The 18,417-nt window shown below is 42.1% G+C and overlaps 1 protein-coding gene across 3 annotated transcripts in view; it reads right to left on the bottom strand.

Moving 5' to 3' along the window:
• LOC128436496 (E3 SUMO-protein ligase PIAS1) overlaps positions 1–18,417 on the bottom strand; it is a 47,536-nt gene that overhangs the window by 18,481 nt on the left and 10,638 nt on the right. The window contains exons 1-2 of one of the 3 annotated variants that reach the window (XM_053418222.1): positions 11,401–11,860; positions 8,065–8,572 (exon numbers count right to left, since the gene is read on the bottom strand). In XM_053418222.1, coding sequence (XP_053274197.1) covers positions 8,065–8,572; positions 11,401–11,445 — 553 coding nt within the window. In that variant the 5' untranslated portion in view covers positions 11,446–11,860. Of the gene's footprint in view, positions 1–8,064; positions 8,573–11,400; positions 11,861–18,417 lie in introns of those variants that run through there. The other 2 variants (XM_053418226.1, XM_053418230.1) reach the window with 2 other exon arrangements.

Genomic DNA, 18,417 nt, shown 5'->3' with positions numbered 1-18,417 from the left:
CGAGACAGAACATTTACCAGGAACCCCTCCTCATGTATGTCCCTTTAAATAATTGAACATTTAGCTATATATGGTGAGAATAGCACAATAAAATGTCTTAGAAAGAGATTATTTCCATGTGTTTATAGACAGATATTGTGATAATTTGAATGGATGAATCTGGAAACTTTTCGTGGACTCCCTGGCATCATGTCGCGGAGCCCCATTTAAAAACCACTGCGCTACAAACAGCATAGTTATGCTAACAATGCTCGACATTCTAAAAAGCTGCTAGGAGCCGTGCAGGCCTGCTGAGTGTGCGCTGCTCTCAGAGCTTCTTACAGGAAACAGAAATGCTCCCTCATTGTGTTTCTAACCCAGAAATACGTTTTAAAAACACAAATTCACTGATTGAAAGTTTTCACATGGAGCATTTGACAGGAACTGGTGATCCATTTACCAGTTTGCACAAAAAACTGATCATTTTGAAATTATTACAGAGCATTAGACTATAATCATGATTCTCATGGGATCGAGGTATAACAAAGATTCTTCAGATAAAGGCTATAAGTTTAATAAAGTTAAAACAAGTATTTGCACCCTGCTCCCTACCACTATATTTAAGAGCCTGTTCTGTCACATCTGGTCTCAAGACCCTTATTAAATTAAGATTGAGATTTGTATACACGTTCTCCTACAGCTACACTATAACCCAGCACTTTTACAGTATGTCATGGAGGAAATATGGAGGAGGCTCAGTTATGGTCTGTATTTATATTGTGGCTATCAATAGGATCTATAATGGAACGTTTGCATAATCTTGCCAAGTTTGATTTTGACCTTACAGTAAATAAAAAACAAGAAAAGCCTTGGTTGTGAGTTTAGGTTTGAAGAGAAGACGTGTGAGCTAAGCTACAGAGAATGTGCTCAGCTCCACAGCCTCACAACAAAGCCCAGCTGGAGTTTATTAACTTGTTAGTGGTGTTGCTACTTTTTCTGTGTTAGGCACACCACACACACACACACACACACACCCACAATTGTACCTCTATCTTAGTGAGGACAATCATTGGCATAATGTATTCTCCAACCATTACAACTAAATGCTTAACCCTTAACTACAAGTCTTAACCCTTAAACAGCTTTTTGAATACGCGATAACACACACGCACGCGCGCACACACAGGTCCTTAGTTATCCTCCTAAGGACTTTGCATTGACATCCATTGTGGACAGCCACATTTGTGTCTCATTAGGACCAGGCTTTTGTCCCCGTGAGGTCCACTAGTCCTGACAAGGTCAGTGTTTCTGCTGGAAAAGGTCCTGAAGAAGTCTACAAAATTAGTGCGCACACACACAAAATGTTGTCATGAGTCACTTTTTGGATATTACATAGACTTGCAATCATTTCCTGCAGACTTGACCTCACCCTAATCACTACTTGCCTAACGCTGAACCTGACACCACCCTTAACCACTGACCCATAAAACATCTTTCTCTCAGTTAGAGACGCAGCTTTTATCACCAGTTGGACAAACAGTCTCCAACTAACTGCTCTTTAGTCTGAAATACTTCCAGAATTGTAGGTAATGATGGACAAACACACAAACACACACACACACACAAACACACACACACACACACACACACACACACACACACACACACACACACACACACAGTGCAAACAAAGACAGAAATCCTTTGAGCGCCACTCAAATTCAAAACCACAGCGCTCGAAGGATCCGCAACAAAAGGTCAGGTCGGGATGTTCCACCCACACCGACAATTGAGAACTTTCCAGGAGTGCTACCTCCTCTCCCCGTCACTGCGCTGATTACCCTTTATTGTCTGAATAAGGGCGCTGTACAGTTCTATACTGACAGCGCTCATTAAGGCATTCCTGTGAGCTTAGCGGACTGTTAAGGCTGGCATTAAAAGTCTGTCTGGCAGCTTGCCCCTGCTGTCTGCGTCATCTCTATCAATGTATATCTGCACTGGGTATTTTCCCAAATAACAATCTTTTGAGCTTCATGCACTACACAACCATCAGTTGCAACACTGCAACTGGTTTTAATGTTGTGGCTGAGGGAGAAATATACGGTGGAAAGAACAGTGTTGTATATGTCTGAAGTCTTAAAGAGCAACAAATGTTGACAGTTACAATCAGAGCTCAGGTCTGTGCAATCAGGCAGCTGTTGGGGGGCTAGTGATGATGATGATGATGATGATGCCTCAACACAGGCTTCAAAGAAAATGATGCTGGTTTAATAGGCTCTGAGCGATGAAGGCCATTTTGCGCGGCGTGTTTATAGTTGAGAGCAGCCAGGGCTCCTTTGTTGATGTTCATCTGTTGTGAGAAGGGACGAATTGTTTACAGCGAGAAAAAGATTCTGCTGTGGATCACGCAGGGGTCAGAGTATGTGCTGGTAAATGTCAGCTTGTGTTCTGATCTCGTGAAGAGGAGCTTTGTTGTTTTCTAGTCAGTGGATGTTTAGGGAACATGGCCATCGTAATCTGTTGTTTACAGCTGATACTGTATAGCTGCTCTCAGAAGTCCAAGAAAATTTTCATGAAATTTTCCAGCGAGGCTTTATCTGAGAACGCAAATGTCACAGTGAGTTGCTCTGGACAGTTTCCAGATCGTTTCCTGCCAGCCCCCTTGGTAAAAAGTCCAGAAAGTGTCTGAGTGAGCCCATGTGAGGACAAAATGTAGAACATTTTCTGGGAAATTCAAACCGAGTGAGTGGGAGTGTTGAGGACATTTTAAACATGCGACCGTTGCAAAACTGACCAAACCAACTAACGGAATACAAAGATCTCAGGATGAACACGTAGTAGATCCCAACATCGTGTCGATGTCCTGCTTCCTGCCTGCTCCACCCAGGAGCAACTTCTCGCCAGAATGTTTTTCGCACGTTTTCCTGTTGTTGTGAACACTTCTGACACAGAGAATCTCGTATTGGCTTGACAATCTAAGGGCATGATAAGACATACAGACAGCTAATTTGCGCCGGTTGCTCAAGGACACTTCAGCAGGGTGGTTAACTGCCACCTTTGCGCCTTAAACCCGGAGCTTATGGGGCTGACATCCTGTTTGGTGTTGTTAGTTGCTTTGTGATCAACAAATCAAATTTAATAAAAGTTATTGATATTCAGTGGTAAATGGCCTTTAGACTAGTTGTTGGTGAGGAAACCTGTTCTCTAGATATAATATTTGTATCAGGTATCATTTGTTATAAAGTAATTGTGTTCACAGTGTAACTACAGCATTAGGCAGGTGGCACCATACTGACACGATTCATGTCCTGACACCAAAGTTCACAGTATGCATCACTAAATATGAATACTTTGGTTTTCTGCGCATTTGAAGGAAAAACATCATCTATTGTCTAATTGAGTAATAAAAAAAAAATCATAACGTAATCCTGACAATTACTTTCCCCAGAAGTTTTCAACATCCAGCACAGAAACAAATCATGGAGAGGCTCATCTATGAAAGCGATGTTTGAAACGCTTAAACTGACATTTTTCTGTCCCGTTATTTCCCTCCATTGTATGAATATCACACAAATCTTCCCATGTAACAATCCATTATGCACGAAACGCTCATAAAAAGCAAAATGGGCTTGCATCTTTTTCCTGGAGATATGGTGATTAAATCATGTATAATGCATGTGCACCACAATGATATACATAATGAGAAGAGAGGCACAGTGCAGCTCTCTATGGAGGAGGGATAATGATGGAGATGAGGCTGGAATTCAACCAGTGGGGTTGCTGTGGTAATAAAAGAGAAGCCAGACTGTTGACCAGTTTGTACTGGCAAGGCTGAAAGTGTGGGCCTAAGATCGCTTTCTCCCAGAGACTGATAAGACTCAGCAGAGAGGGCGAGAGACTGCACAGGGGGGGGGAGGAGAAGTGAGGGATAATGATTGGGAGGAAGAGAGTGAGCGAGAGGGAGGGAGGGGGTGAGAGAGAGAGAGAGAGGGAGAGAGGGAGAGAGGGAGAGAGGGAGAGAGGGAGGAGGTTGTGAGTGAAAATAACTACATTTACAAGCACACAAGGAACCAGGATACTGTGAGAAATCAGGTTAGGGCAAGAAAACAAGGGACACGTTTACACAGATAATTTCTCAGTTATTTTGAAACTGAAAGTACATACAACTGATCAGTTATCACGTTTATTCACAACTCCTCTGACAGGTTTGTGAACCAAAGCTGAAACATTTGAAGGTTATTTGTGATACAAGCGGCAGCAGTTTTTAGCATCTGGGCAGATGTCACAGTGAGAGGAGAGAGAGAACAGGTCTCTTCCTGCTGTGCGTGTGTAATACAGCCCTGTGTATAATGTAAAATAATAAATTGCTGCCTGAAACAGATTAGTTGTCAGATACATACAGACAGCAACACAACTGCCATAATTCATGTCACAATCTATACTTGTATACAGCACACACACACACACACACACACACACACACACACAAGTCTGGATCTGTACAACAGCGTCAACAATGCAGTTTGTTTAGGGCTGTGATAGCAGAAGGGACAAAACTTCTGCCAAAAGTCCTGCGTCTGCGACCAGACGGCGATAACGGATGAAAGCAACAAAACGTTTTAAATGAGAGGAAAAATGGCACGAGAGGAAAAACGGAGAAGAAAGAAATGTTCAGAAGTGATGTTATAAAAAACCTGTATTTCAGTTTAAGAGATGGATTCATAGAAGAGTTGTAGTGAGGAACTGAAATTGTGCAGCACGAGTCTGGAAGAGTCGGTATAAGATTTGATCTGACGCTGCTTTTAGATGATTCTTTTAGTTTATTCTTTTCTTGGATTGTGAACGAACGAGTACAACACAGTGAAAAACATGTTATTTTAGCCCCCGCATTTAAACAGTTTGATTGTATCTTCCATCTCTTTACGACAAGTGGCACAGACCAACCCTTGTCCTTTTAAGCTTTCGACTGCACAGCTCTGTTGACACTCATTTCCATTTCTTATTTGTCTATTTTCTTTGACACCAAATTGCTTGTGTGTAATTACAAGCAGACCAAAGCAAATTTCAACTTTCCCTTTCACGTGCCTCTGAATTTTCCAATAACCAGTTCAGCTGTGAAAACAAGATTTATTTATTCCAATTCTAGATGCAAGGACACAGCAAACAAGTGATAATCTTTCATTCTTCAGTCTGCCGTGCACATGTGCGCTTGTAAAAACCCTGTTAGAACCACAGCTAAGCAGAAACAGGGCCAACAAATCAGCCTTCTCCAGCACAAAATCAAAATCTAGTAAACCGGGGGAGTAAGCTGGTGGGGGAAGGGAGTTGGAGAAATGAAATGGGAGGCAAGGCAACAGGAGAATCAACAACAATGGGGTATAGCAGGGGATCGAGGGGGGGTAGTAGCATTGAACAGTAATCCGAAAAATCACAGGGAAGTCAACAAGCAGAGAAGAGGAAGTCTGAGAAAGTATGTGGTCACGAGTGAGGTCTTGGGAATCACAATTAATCAAGTGCTTTCATTACTGCCCTCCATTATTATTAGGTTAAAGAGGGTCATCACCTCTAAGCTGCGGCTGAATTCCATTTTTGTTTTAAGCCAATTCGTTTCATCTAATGATGTGCACCATCTTCCTCTGGGCTTTGCCTCCTCCCCCCCACTCATCCCTCCACTCTCCCAGCTTCTCCGAGACTGATATGAGCAACATGCATTATTTATTGGAAAGTACGTTTGTGTTTTTTGAAAGTACAGTATGTGCAGACGGTTGTGTATCCGTGTGCGAGGGAGTGTTTCGAATGAGGAGAGGGTGTGTTTTGCGGGCACAGGTGTACGCCTGTGTGATTTCATCACTTTGCATGCAAATTCTAAGCGAGGACGGCCACAGAGACGGAGCGAGGATGGAAGACGGAGGGGGGGAGAGAGTGAGAGAGAGAGAGAGAGAGTGCGGAGGCAGAGAGGGAGGTGGAATGTACAGGAAATGGATAGAGTGAGAGAGGGAAAGAGAAGAGAAGAAAGATGGTGTGATGACAGAGCTGCAAGCGCTGTGTTTGTACATGCATCTGCAGGCAAATTAATCACGAGATGGTCTCGTACTCCATTAAAATGCTAATGTAGGAAAATCTAGACATTTCCATATATTTGCAATATATCCCAGAGCCCTAAGAGTGTTATTATGCTAAATGAATGATGGGTGCTGAATGAACAGCTAATATCATGACAAATTTGACCAGGATAAAGCCAAGATTAAAAGTCTCTTAAGAAGTAAATTAAAGGGTAGACTGGATCCAGACGTGACACTTCAATGCAGGGTTTTCATGAAATTAGACAGGACCACATACCAGATGTGTGAATTATTCTCTCAGCCTGCTTCCTATGTCTCTTTTTAAAACCAAAAATGAATAAGAAATGCAGATTTTTCCCCCATTGTAGGTAAAACCACTAAAAAAGGCAATTGTTCTCTCTCCCATTGTCAGTAGAGAAGTTTCCCTTTCTGTTCTATCTCGACATCATGAAGCAACTGAGGCACTGTCTCACCACGTTCACCCGGCTGACACTGGTTTCCATCACAGCTGATGGAAACCAGTGTCATCAGCAGAGTTATTAGACCTGGGAGGTAATGCCCATTGTATCCATTCTCATAGCAGACAATATCCTGATGTTTTTAGTGGTTTTTCAATGTGCAGAAAAGGGGCTTTATCCTCAGTGATGGGTTCTTAAGTAAAAATGGCTTTATTTCCCAACTTAAAAAAACGAATTTTCAGTTGCTATAACAATTGTTACAAGTAAAAAAAAAAAATTTCTGAAAGAAGGTGCTGTGTTACACGAAAGGGTTGAAATGTGGTAAAAAGATTAAATTAAAAATGTTTCGAAATATTTAGGCTCTCCTCTTCTTTAAAATTTACAAAAAATTTTGATTAATTTAATATGTATATTATTCATGCGTTGTTGATGGTCTACATGAAGTGATTCATTGATATTCAAAAGCTCCACAGAGATGAATAATTAGTCTTGTGGCTACAAATATACACATAATATGAAACTATAATGACAACTCATTTAAAACAAACTTACAGCATGGCAGCACATGTATAACAATTAACATCTAAATAAGTGCTATTATTCACCTATAATGTATTCTGGAAACCTATCCAGCGACTGAATGCTGTTCTCAAAATTCAGATCCATAAAATATGTTATGTATAATCTATTATTTATCTATTGGTTTTAAGCTTGTCACTAACCGCAGAATCATCAATGGAGATAAACACGTCAGCAACAACTAATAAAGTTTATAAAGTCTGTGAGGTCATGCAGGAGAATCCCAGAAGAAGAGTTCTGCAGCTTTTTTACGTTAAATGATCGATAAGTCCTAATTAATATCTTCACTTACGCCACAAGAGAAATGAGCATTTCTTAAAATTAAATACTTTTTTCATGCAGTAACTTCTCTGAGTCTCATCACTGCATTGTCCATAAGCACAGCCCCAGGACTGGCAGGAAGTCATTTTACACAACAGACGAAACAAAAATGTCAATGTTTTCTGCAACTGCTGCCATGATTAGTATGGGAATAATATACGGATATAAATAACGACAACCCCTGAGAATAAAGAGGTAGAAATGACACAAATGGAGAGTGGGAGAGTGGGAGAGAAAATGAGAGAAGAGGAGAGAGAGTTTTGTGATGATGTGCTGAACTTGTTAGCAAACAGTTAATTATTTATAAATTCAGCAGACGCGTTTGTCGTGTTTCTGGCCGCCTGGTAAAGTAAATTCAATATTCACAGCTGCCTTCTGTGGCTGAAAATGGCCCAATGAGAACAGTGAGACTGAACCAGTTTCCACTAGTTGTGATGTGGAACAGCTTAACTCTTATCTTAGTTTCGTCATCATTACATTTGTTTTGTTAAGCCATTGCCATCTAATATATTGATATTACAAAACTCTTGATTAAAGCCAATTTAAATGTATTTTAATATTTGCGGTGTGTTGAAATACTCCAAATAGAACGTTTAAAGAACATTTAAAAGTATCCATTACATCCTTTACACAAATTACACAAATCACACAAAAACTAGACTCACATCTTTCCTCACCTAGACTCGTGGGCTTGATGAGCTCGTCCAGCATGTCGTAGAAGGGGAGCCTCTGGAGCTTGACATCTGGATGGACCGGGTGCAGTGTGGCTGAGGCCGGTAGATGATGCGTCAGTCCAGTCAGCTCATGTTTCCCAGGGCCGAGCAGTGAGAGGGGCAGCAGGGCAGCGGGTGACGGGGCTCCACCGTGACCGGCATGACCCTCGTAAGCCAGCTGTGTCAGGCCGGCTGGCAGCGCGGCGCCCCCTCCACCAACCATTCCAGCTGTGGCAGGGTGGTGCGGTCCAGGCAGGGCCATTTCTGAGTGGGACACCATTTTGGCAGGAAAGCGCCGTCTGTAGAGCTCTTTGATCTTCATGTGCACGGCGGGGCTGCAGCCGGCCTTCAGCAGATACAGCGCCTTGGTCAGCAGCTCGTGTTTGCGTCCGTGCTTGTTGCGCCCAGCATAACCCAGTAGCACCTGTAGCTCCGACACCCGCAGGCTCATCACCATTTGCTGAAATAGGAGGCAAATGAGATATCAGATCAGAAATCATCTCTTAAGATGCAATGTCAAAACCAATGTCTCCTGACTGATGCATTTAACTGCCAGGAATCTGTTCCAAAACAGTAATGAGTTGACAATCTGTCTTTTCCACTTTGGGAATCATTATTATTGTTATTAAAAAGACGTCCTGTTCTCTGGGAACAAACTGCACAACAGGAAATTAAATACTTCCCTGTGTAAAGAGCAGTGGCCACAGAGCGTGTAACACAACACACTGACAACGCCACAGATGTACGAGAGGCCACAAACTATCTACGACTTTGTGTGAAAGCAGCGATACTCTCCGCTTGGCTTGGGGTCTCTCCAGGGAGGAGCAGGACGGGGTTATTTAAGAAGAATGCGGCTGCTCCGCTCGTCCTTCTGCCAACCTCAACCTGGTCGGGTATGAAAGTAATTGTATGGATTGAATTTTAAATGGATATATTTGCATCAATATTTATTAGGTTTGATGCAGGTGTGCTGCTTCGTAACAAAGCCAACGGCAGAGCTGTGGTTTCCCATACATAAAGATACCTTAGGTCAGCACAGCTGGCTGTTTGCCAAACAGATGTTTAAAACACACGCACACGCACACACACGCACACGCACACACATACACAGAGTAGTTCACCACCTGGCAGTAAAGCATTTGACTGCAGTGCATACAATAAAAGTCTAAGTACAGCTACAGCTTCATTTTCTGTCAGCTGGATCGGCACCTGTCCTAATACCACAGACACCATTGATTCTGGGAAGTGGAGCACTTAATGCAGAACATGTTCTTCTGAGTTGAAATGAGAAAAACCAACGAAGGATTTTCTCCGGCTCAACACAAGGCTCAACGTGAGGCCGGGGCGGTTCGTCCCAGGAGGCAGTGGGATTGAGAAGCTGCAACAGGATTCCAGGGGTAAAAAAAGCACTGAGGGTTCAGCATAGGGTTGAACATAACTACAGTCAGTGCTGGTAGCGCCTCACCTCACCACACTATTTGTTCAGATGTCCACATATGTGACCGCATGATCTCTCACGATCCAGCTCATGTTACAACCTCCTCTCGTTCGCGCTGGTCCAACAAAGCAACAACAAAATGAAGAGTAGAAGGAATTTGCAGCCGTCACACTCATGGATCTTAAAATACATTCATAGTGACGTTTCCTTATTATGTTTGCCTGCATTGCCATTAATGCCGACTTCCCTCCATCGACAGGTGAATCACGTTAAGACTGAGGAAGAGACTGCTTCATCTGTTTGTTTGGCTAACGACTGCTAGCTGCTGCTACGTCGCTCAAACAGTTGCAATCACTCATGATTATTATTTTTACCCGAGTAGTTGTTGTAGCATTGACAAAGAATTTAAAATTATTTCCATTATTTAGACTATGGTCACAATACGTTCCTGAAAAACCTCTGGAGGTTGTATGGACGTTCACAGGCGTCGTCAATGTGTCTTTGGTGCACCACTTCTTCATGTGGTCAGATAAAGGGTGTAAATGTGTTAATGCGGAAACATGCACATTGGAACCAGATCTATATCCACACACACTTCTATCTTTATGAGGACAAGTGAAGATATAAGACGTTCCCTAGTCTTAAGCTAACCTTAAACAATGGGCCTGCCCCCACCACCTAAATCTAAATCTAACATAAACCCCTAAAAGCAGGTCTTATCCCTTCGCTAGAATTACCTCCCTGTGTTTGTAGTTTCAGTCTACATAGATTTTTTTCCAGACTCATGAGGTCACTGTGCACTCTGATCTTTGACAACTGAAATCTAATCAGTTCATCTTTGAGTCCAAGTGGCAACTGGTCAAAATCTGAAGAACTTCCTCAAAGGGCAGACTTCAAGAGGTTTGTGAGGCCACCATTTACAAAATATGAAGAAATTCCCTCAAGGTTTACCTAAGATGCTGTATTTACAAGACCAAAAATGTGTTTTGTAAGGTCACAGTGACCTTCACCTTTAGCCAAAGAAATCTAATCAGTTCATCCTTGGGTCCAAGTGAACATTTGTGCCAATTTTTGAAAAGGTCCCCTTGATTTGTTCCTGAGATATCGCATACACAAGGGAACATGTGTGCTTTTTGTAAGTTGACCTTCGATCACCAAAATCATTTCATTCTAAAGTCCAACTGAAAGTTTGTACCAGATCTGAAGAAATTCCTTGAAGGCATTGTTGAGATATTGTGTTGACAAAAATGGGACGTGTTTATATAAACCGACAGCCTAAAAATCCCACACATTAAAAAGTGTCAGAAAGCGAGGACTCACTCCACAAGGTCTAATAGTGAAACTGGTCCTAACAAAGACGGCAGTATACAAACAGACACACACACACACAGGGTCGACATGTCTTGTAAAAACCTCCTGCCTTCATCTCCTTTAATGACAGAGAAAGGATAAAAAAAAAAAAAAAAATTCAGATGCACACAAACACACGCCCCTTAAATGACAAAGTGCACGGGGCTATTAGTGCCCAGCGTGTCAGTTTCCATTAGGCTACACACACAGTGGTTATTACTGTTACTATGCACAGAAAGTGTGTAGTGTGGTGTCCATATAAAAGGATCAAACCTTTACACCCTCATTCCTTTTCTTATTATGATGCCTTCTTCGGTTCCTCTCGAGTTCTGCATCCAATTGACATTTAGAAGGACTGGTGTGTGCAGTTTTTTTTATAACCTAACAAGCAGCTTTTTAGACATGAAAAATAAGAACACTCAAGTGCATAACACAAACCATGCACAATTATCCACATATCAGAATTAGTTCACATCATTTAGAAATGACAGAGGCCTCACCTCACTCGTTAGCTTTGGTTTGATTTCCTCCGGGCACGTTTTCATGATGCAGGAATACCGCCAAAAGACTTTTTCTACAGCTGCGCTACTTTGCTATGAGAATCATCTAAATGTAAAAAAGAGAGAACTGTACTTCAACGGCTTTCATTTTCTGTGAGTGCGAGTGGCCCAGGTGTGAAAGAAACAGCTCGCTCTGGTGCAGCCGCAGGACGGTGTTATATCAATATAAATGACGTATTAACAGAGAGGAAGTGAAACCTCGAAGTGTTGCAGCTTACTGTAAAACATGTTTTTGCAAACCTTACTTTCAGAGCACGCAAGTGTCTCAAACAACTGCACAACAGTTGAGACATCTGAAGCCAACAAAAACATCTGATGCTAAACGATAAGGAAAAACACACCATGGATGTTGTGTTCGATTTGAAAGGAATGAAAATGAATCCAGGATTTTTGCGACATCATTAAAGAGAAGAAGAATAGATTTATCCTTTCACATTGATCTAATCTCACATAAGTAAAAAATAATCATTCTAGTAGAAAGATGTCAGATTCTGCAGTGACAATCTAAAATGTTTAAACCGTTTTAACACCCACAGAAAATAATAAAGTCCTCAGATTTCATGAAGCTGTTCTCCTGCAGGGAACAGACCATTTGAGACAATCTGGGCTCGGACCAAGCTTCACACTGCTCAACGTGACACGGCAGCTGTTTACTGAACAAACACTGCATCTTGTGTACAGCTGCCACATACGTAAGGCAGCGTGCACACACAGTCGTGTTTCCATCCCTTCAGGGGACGTTACCTTAGCTCACATTTCATGAGTCATTTTCAGACATGACCGGCAGGTAAAATCCTGAGAACTGGCTGCAGAGTTCAACCGCAGTTTGTTTTTCACACATGCACAAAGCCGAGGGAGGTTTTCTAATCCTCTGCTTTATTTACTCGGCGGTTTGCGTTCACACATCCTCCGGAGAAAATACGGAGCAACTGCGGAGTTCGGCGCATGTCTGAAAGCAGCTTTGAAGACTTGGGACGATTTACAGAGACATTTACCAAACATGTGGGACTGTGTTGGGCGTGGACGTGTCGTTTCATCTGCCTACCAAGGTTAGACAACGAAATATGATCCTGTAAGTCCAGTCGGAGGAACAAATAGATGTATTTAAAAGCTTGTTCACAGCAGAGAGGTTTGTACCAACAGGCTTTTACAACCCTGGAGAGTTATCACGTTCACAACTGTGGCGACGATGTTGACGCACACAGCAGAGATTAAGAAGTTCACCAGCAACGTGCTGTTGCATGTTTGTGATTGGCTGATACGCTGCCTTGTCGGATGAGACTATGTTGTGTTGGCGAAGAAGTTGAACCAGACTCGGCTTTGTTGCCCGATAATGCAGCTACATTTTGTCGACTTCCCTGTGATACAACTGCAGCTGTGTTTTTTCATAACCATAACATACATGGCAACACTCTAAATCTAAATCTAACACTAACCTTAAACCTTAAATCTTCTTACCCCCAAAAGGAAGTAAACACATAATGTGTCAATGTGCTGAGAGATTTGTGTCTCCCCACCAATAGTGATGTAATTACTCACACATGCACATGGGTAATAACATGGTTAAAAAAAAAATCCAGATGTTTTTATCAGGCAGGACACAGACCTGTTTGTGTCCTTTGTCACGACACACATACGGTGAAGACACATTCAGGAGGAGGAGGAGAATCGGGAGGCGGTCGCCCATATGTGAATGTAATTCTGATGCCTTCAGTCTGAGCCACACTGCGGTTATAAAAACACATCAGTCAAACGCAGACGGCTCCTACAGGAGGACGAGGAGGCAGGAAGCTGCTGTCTGTGTATGGATCCTCCACGTTTACAGGCTTTTCTAAGAGAATCATTTGATAATTCAATTTTTTCAGTTTATTGTATATAGACTTGGACAGCACAAACACACAAACACAGAGGCACACACAGACACAGACACACAGTGTAGTTTCTCCCCAGTTGGTGACATAAATGACCAGTTCCATGAAATATGCATGTGGAAGAGGGGGATGTGAAAAATGATGACACTGACTGCCCACAATTTCTCTTTCCCTCACACACACACACACACACACACACACACACACACGCCCGCATTCGCACACACACCTTAACACAAACACACACCAAACCCCCCCACCCACTCTCTACAAAGCAAACACTCACAAAAGAGAGACAAATACACACAAGCACAAACACTGGCTCACATAAACCTGAAACACACAAACACACACACACTTTCACCATACTGCGGATGTGTAACATTCCTCTGGCCTAACACACACAAAAAAAAAAAAACGAGGGAAAACAAACAGAGGAGAGAAAACAGTGGAGCGGGTGGTGTTGGAGGAGAGGCAGACGCACAGCTCCCTGCTCTCACCATCACCTTTCTCCTCCTCCTCCTCCTCCTCCTCCTCCTCCTCCTCCTCCTCCTCCTCCTCCCTCCTCCCTCCTCCTCTCCCGCAGTCATCACCAGGACAGGTGACCCCAGAACTCCTCCATCTTCCCCGCTCAGCAACCACTGCATAAAATATTGTTCCCAGCTTTTGTTTACGGGTTGATTTACTCGACGAGACATGCCGGCCACCAGGACTCTGAGAATCTACTGCACCAGTTCAAGTCTGTGAAGAGAGAGGACGGGCTGTCCTTCAAACACAGAGACAGAACGAACCTGATGGACATTGTTGAAGAAAATGACGACGAACAGATGAAAGAAAAACACGTTTGTTTTCAGTCTTCAAGAAGTAAGAAAGTTAATGAGCTGAAGAACACAACAAACTAAACGTTAAAACCAAGCTTACTTTACAACGTCTGCAACTGTTCTACACAGGACGAGCCCCCCCCACCCCGTCTTAAACTCATCACAAGCTCCATCTCATATAAGTAAACACTAACAAATCAAGAATCTGCATTATTTGCTATAGAGCTGCAAAGACTAGCCAATATATTGATCAGTTGATTACCATAAAATGAATTTACTAAGATTTTGATAATTGATTAATAAAATTGGGGATTTTATCAGCTTTTTGGATAATGTAAGTGCACAAGTCAACAAAATATATAACATGGGTGTATTCATTTAAAGAGATTTTAATGAAGAATTGTTTCATATTATATCATTAGACATTTGCTATGTTAAGTGGGTAAATGATGTGGTTGCCTACAACAGCAAATCCTCCTGCACTTGCCTGAATCGGTTTGTTTAGTCAACAAAGAAATGATTTAAGTGATATCAAAGCGCAGTTCTGACATTTTAGTGTCACATTAGCAGCCAACGTGGTTGATATTACTTACTGATCTCCTCAAACTAAGTATTCACACTGGAGCTGAATTCAAACACAAACTGCGGCACACTGAAAAGGCCAGACCTCATCAAAGCCTGTGCTTTATTGAAATGATTTACTGAAACAGCCTGACATGTAGGTGCAAAGGGAAGCTTAAACAAAGGAGGGGAGGGGGGAAGAGAGGAGACAACCCAAAGAGAATAGCTCGTGGTAGCAGAGGGGCTGTTGCACAAAAACTCACACAGCATACAGGCCAGTGTGGCTTTTTGAAAACAGAGATTTTTGCAAATTTCCCAGACGGGTACATTTAACACCAATATGTGAAGGTGACGGCTGAAGATTCACCAGCGTGATACTCTCTGATGTCTTGAACACGGAGCTGAAACTGAAACCTGATAAAACCCAGAGTTTTGAAATTGCTTCAGGCAAGTAAACCACTGCGCCAAAAGAAGAAGAGAAAGGAGAAACAACAACTGTGAACTTCAGATTTTAGTGTTAGTGTCAAAAGAAAGAAAGAAACTCCAACCAGTAAGACACTAGGGCTGCACGACTGATAACAAAAAATGGGTATGGTGATATCAACCAGTAAAACACTGGACAATGTGGTTTTCCTATGTATCTTCTATCTTCTGATATCCTAACTTAGAACTGACACATTTACATGATTTGATAGTAAATACTTAGTAATAATTAAGCTTACACACTATTACAAATTCTGAGCGTCTAAATCATTTGTAGTCTTTATATTTCAGCTAATTTAAGGGTTTTCCTACCATCGGTACTATCACCGGCTTTATTCACCCTTTCTTTTTGAACCTGCTAAAAAAAGACAATTGACTCCAGTCCCTCTGCCAGTAGATGAGTTTTCCTTTGTGTTGGGACTGAGAAAGAGCTGCAGCAGCAGAATGGGTGAATAGATCCATCCTGTGCACTGCGAGTTCATTTTGAGTCTGACTTAAATAATAAAAACTACAATGTTATCTCTTCCAATTTATTTGCTTGATCGGGGGTTCGCCGAGTTTAAATTTATGACTTTATAAAACCTGAGGAAGATTTTTCTTTAAAAGAAAACTGAATTCAATGCTTCTCAAGACTTTTGGAGACCTGCAGAGACCCTGTAGATCCTTGTCAGACTGGAGAGCGGTGTGCAGGGTAATAATTTGCTATGCCCAGAGCTGGTGAGAGTGATGGATGGATGAGTGAGATGATGGGGGATGGGGGAAGATAGAGAGCAGCTGAGCCTCCAGACCAAATGAAATTCTCCACAGCTCCAGCGAAAAACACAGGAGGGAGGGGGAGGGAGGGTGTCGAGGCTGGAGGGGGCAGCTCAGATGGACGTACACTATCAGTGGAGTAAAAGATCCACAGTCATGCACTGGTCAGGCTGCAAACACTACTGCTGGAAATACATATACACTTCTGACTGTAGCTAAATAAATGGGGCAAGGCAGATGATTATAATTCATTCAACATATTTCATAAATAAGCACATCCAGGCTGATACAACTTTGATGGTGACAATCTAAGAGTATATGGAGCCGTTAAGTGGGAGGAGCTGCTTGAAGCTTGAAGATTTTGGGGCACTTTAAATTCCAATTTCACTTTGCTTTAAATAAATCCGGATCTTTCTCCTGGATATTTAACAATATTCTATCAATATCTTACGACCACCAGTTTTAATGGATGGTTGCAGAAAAAAGCCTGATATAGCTGCTGACATTATTGATAAAGAAACACTCACAAACCTGAACGTATGGAGGAAATAGCCACAAGCCGGAGTCGGACCTACGGTCAACGCAGAGGACTTTAGACTGAGAACATCTATCCTGTGTCATCTTTAGCCTCTTTTAAAACCTCATTTTGAAGTTGAGTTTTTCTTTTACCTCAATGCACCTTGGGAGTTGTAGTCAAGTATCTCCTTTTACTCCTCGTATAACAAAGATAGAGGTTCAGAGTGACACTAGTGCATCTGTAAGAGGCTTAGATGTACATGTATACACACAAAGCACGCAACTAACTTGCAGAAAGGGTTTTTCTCTTCACACACACACACACACACACACACACGCACTCATACGCACACGCCTCACACACAGACACACTCCAGTTGACCCTTACCTCAACCGTAAGCACACACCTGTAAGCGCCACTGCGCTGCAGCCGAGAGCAGTCGACTGCAGCGCAGCCATAATGAAAGGAGGCAGGCAGCACGCAGGCCTGTTTGATGAGGAGAGACAGGTTGGAACTGGCCAGTGGCCGAGCCGTCCTCAAAGGTTTCATCTGTCAGGAGAAACACTGGCCTCCAAAACTGGAGAGTGGCTCAAGTTTCTGTGAAAGCTCATCTATGAAGGTCACTTAGACTCTAAACGTCCACAAATGTGTCATAAAAGCTCTAAAAAGGAAATTTTGATTTACAAATTTGTGTTTAATTTTAGAATCAAATAAGTGTTTGACACACAAATCCACAAAGCCATTATAAGACACATAAAACATCTAATCGTAGTATTTTACCTGTAGATTTTAACTTTAATTACCCATAACTAATAATTTTTGTTTTTTGTAACATTGCCTTGAATTTATTTACAGATTATTAAATGTGTGAGGACAGATTTCCTGATTTGCATCAATGAGGTTTTAAGACTCTTGTTACAGACTCCAGCTCCACACAGACCCCATGCATGTTTTGTTTAGGTGCTTGTGGAAAACACGGACATCTGTGAGAAGTTGACTGATCTGCCAACAGCCCAGATGTCCCAGTTTTTCACCAGCTCTTAAACACATGATGCATTTGTGGTTTTGTGTTGAGCTGGATACTGAGAAGTCTCAAAACTCAAACACATGCAAATTTAACCTGATCTGTGCGTATCAAAGTATCTAACAACATGTAAATAATACAAAAATATTGCTGGACATTAGTACAAATACAAGAAGCTTCTCACAAGCAAGGAGAATCAGAGCTGTGAAGATCTTCAAGCAGCTACTTCCAGCTTGATACTGCTCCATGTCACAGACATCTCAAACTGGATTCATGATCATAACAATGAGTTCAGTGAACTTAGAGGCCTCCACAGTCACCAGATATGGATCAAGTACAACCTTTGGCAGCCTGAATTGGCAGCGGGAATGTGCAGCTGAAAAAACTGCAGAAATAATGTGACGTAATCGTGTCAGCAAATGATCTTCACAATTTCCCAAAGCACAAATCAACATCGTGGAGGATCTTCTTTCCTCCTTGACTGCTCATCAGCACCACACACACACATACATGCAGTTGAGAACATGGCAAAGAGACAGATCGGCCATCGGCAGCAGTGGGAACAAACCCATCACTTCAATGGACTTTCAAAATATCCATAAAGTTTTTATCATCCATGGCAGGCTGTCAGAACTAGAGCAGTACAATGTCTTTTTAATCTTTGCTCTTTATAAATCTAGAATATAATACCAAACACATTCTGCTTTAAAATTGTAAAAGGGGAAATGACCACTGACAAGTGCAAACAGGAAATTCACATGAGTATAATGTTCACACACACACACACACACACACACACACACACACACACACACACACACACACACACACACACACACACACACACACACACACACACACACACACACACACACACACACACACACACACACACACACAAGTCCACTGTGGTTGTCATGTGAGGTG

This window comes from Pleuronectes platessa, chromosome 1 (assembly GCF_947347685.1).
Source record: "Pleuronectes platessa chromosome 1, fPlePla1.1, whole genome shotgun sequence".
In the NCBI taxonomy this organism is placed as follows: Eukaryota; Metazoa; Chordata; class Actinopteri; order Pleuronectiformes; family Pleuronectidae; genus Pleuronectes; species Pleuronectes platessa.
The sequence above is the reverse complement of the archived record's forward strand: the minus strand, read 5'-3'. Positions and strand labels throughout refer to the sequence as shown.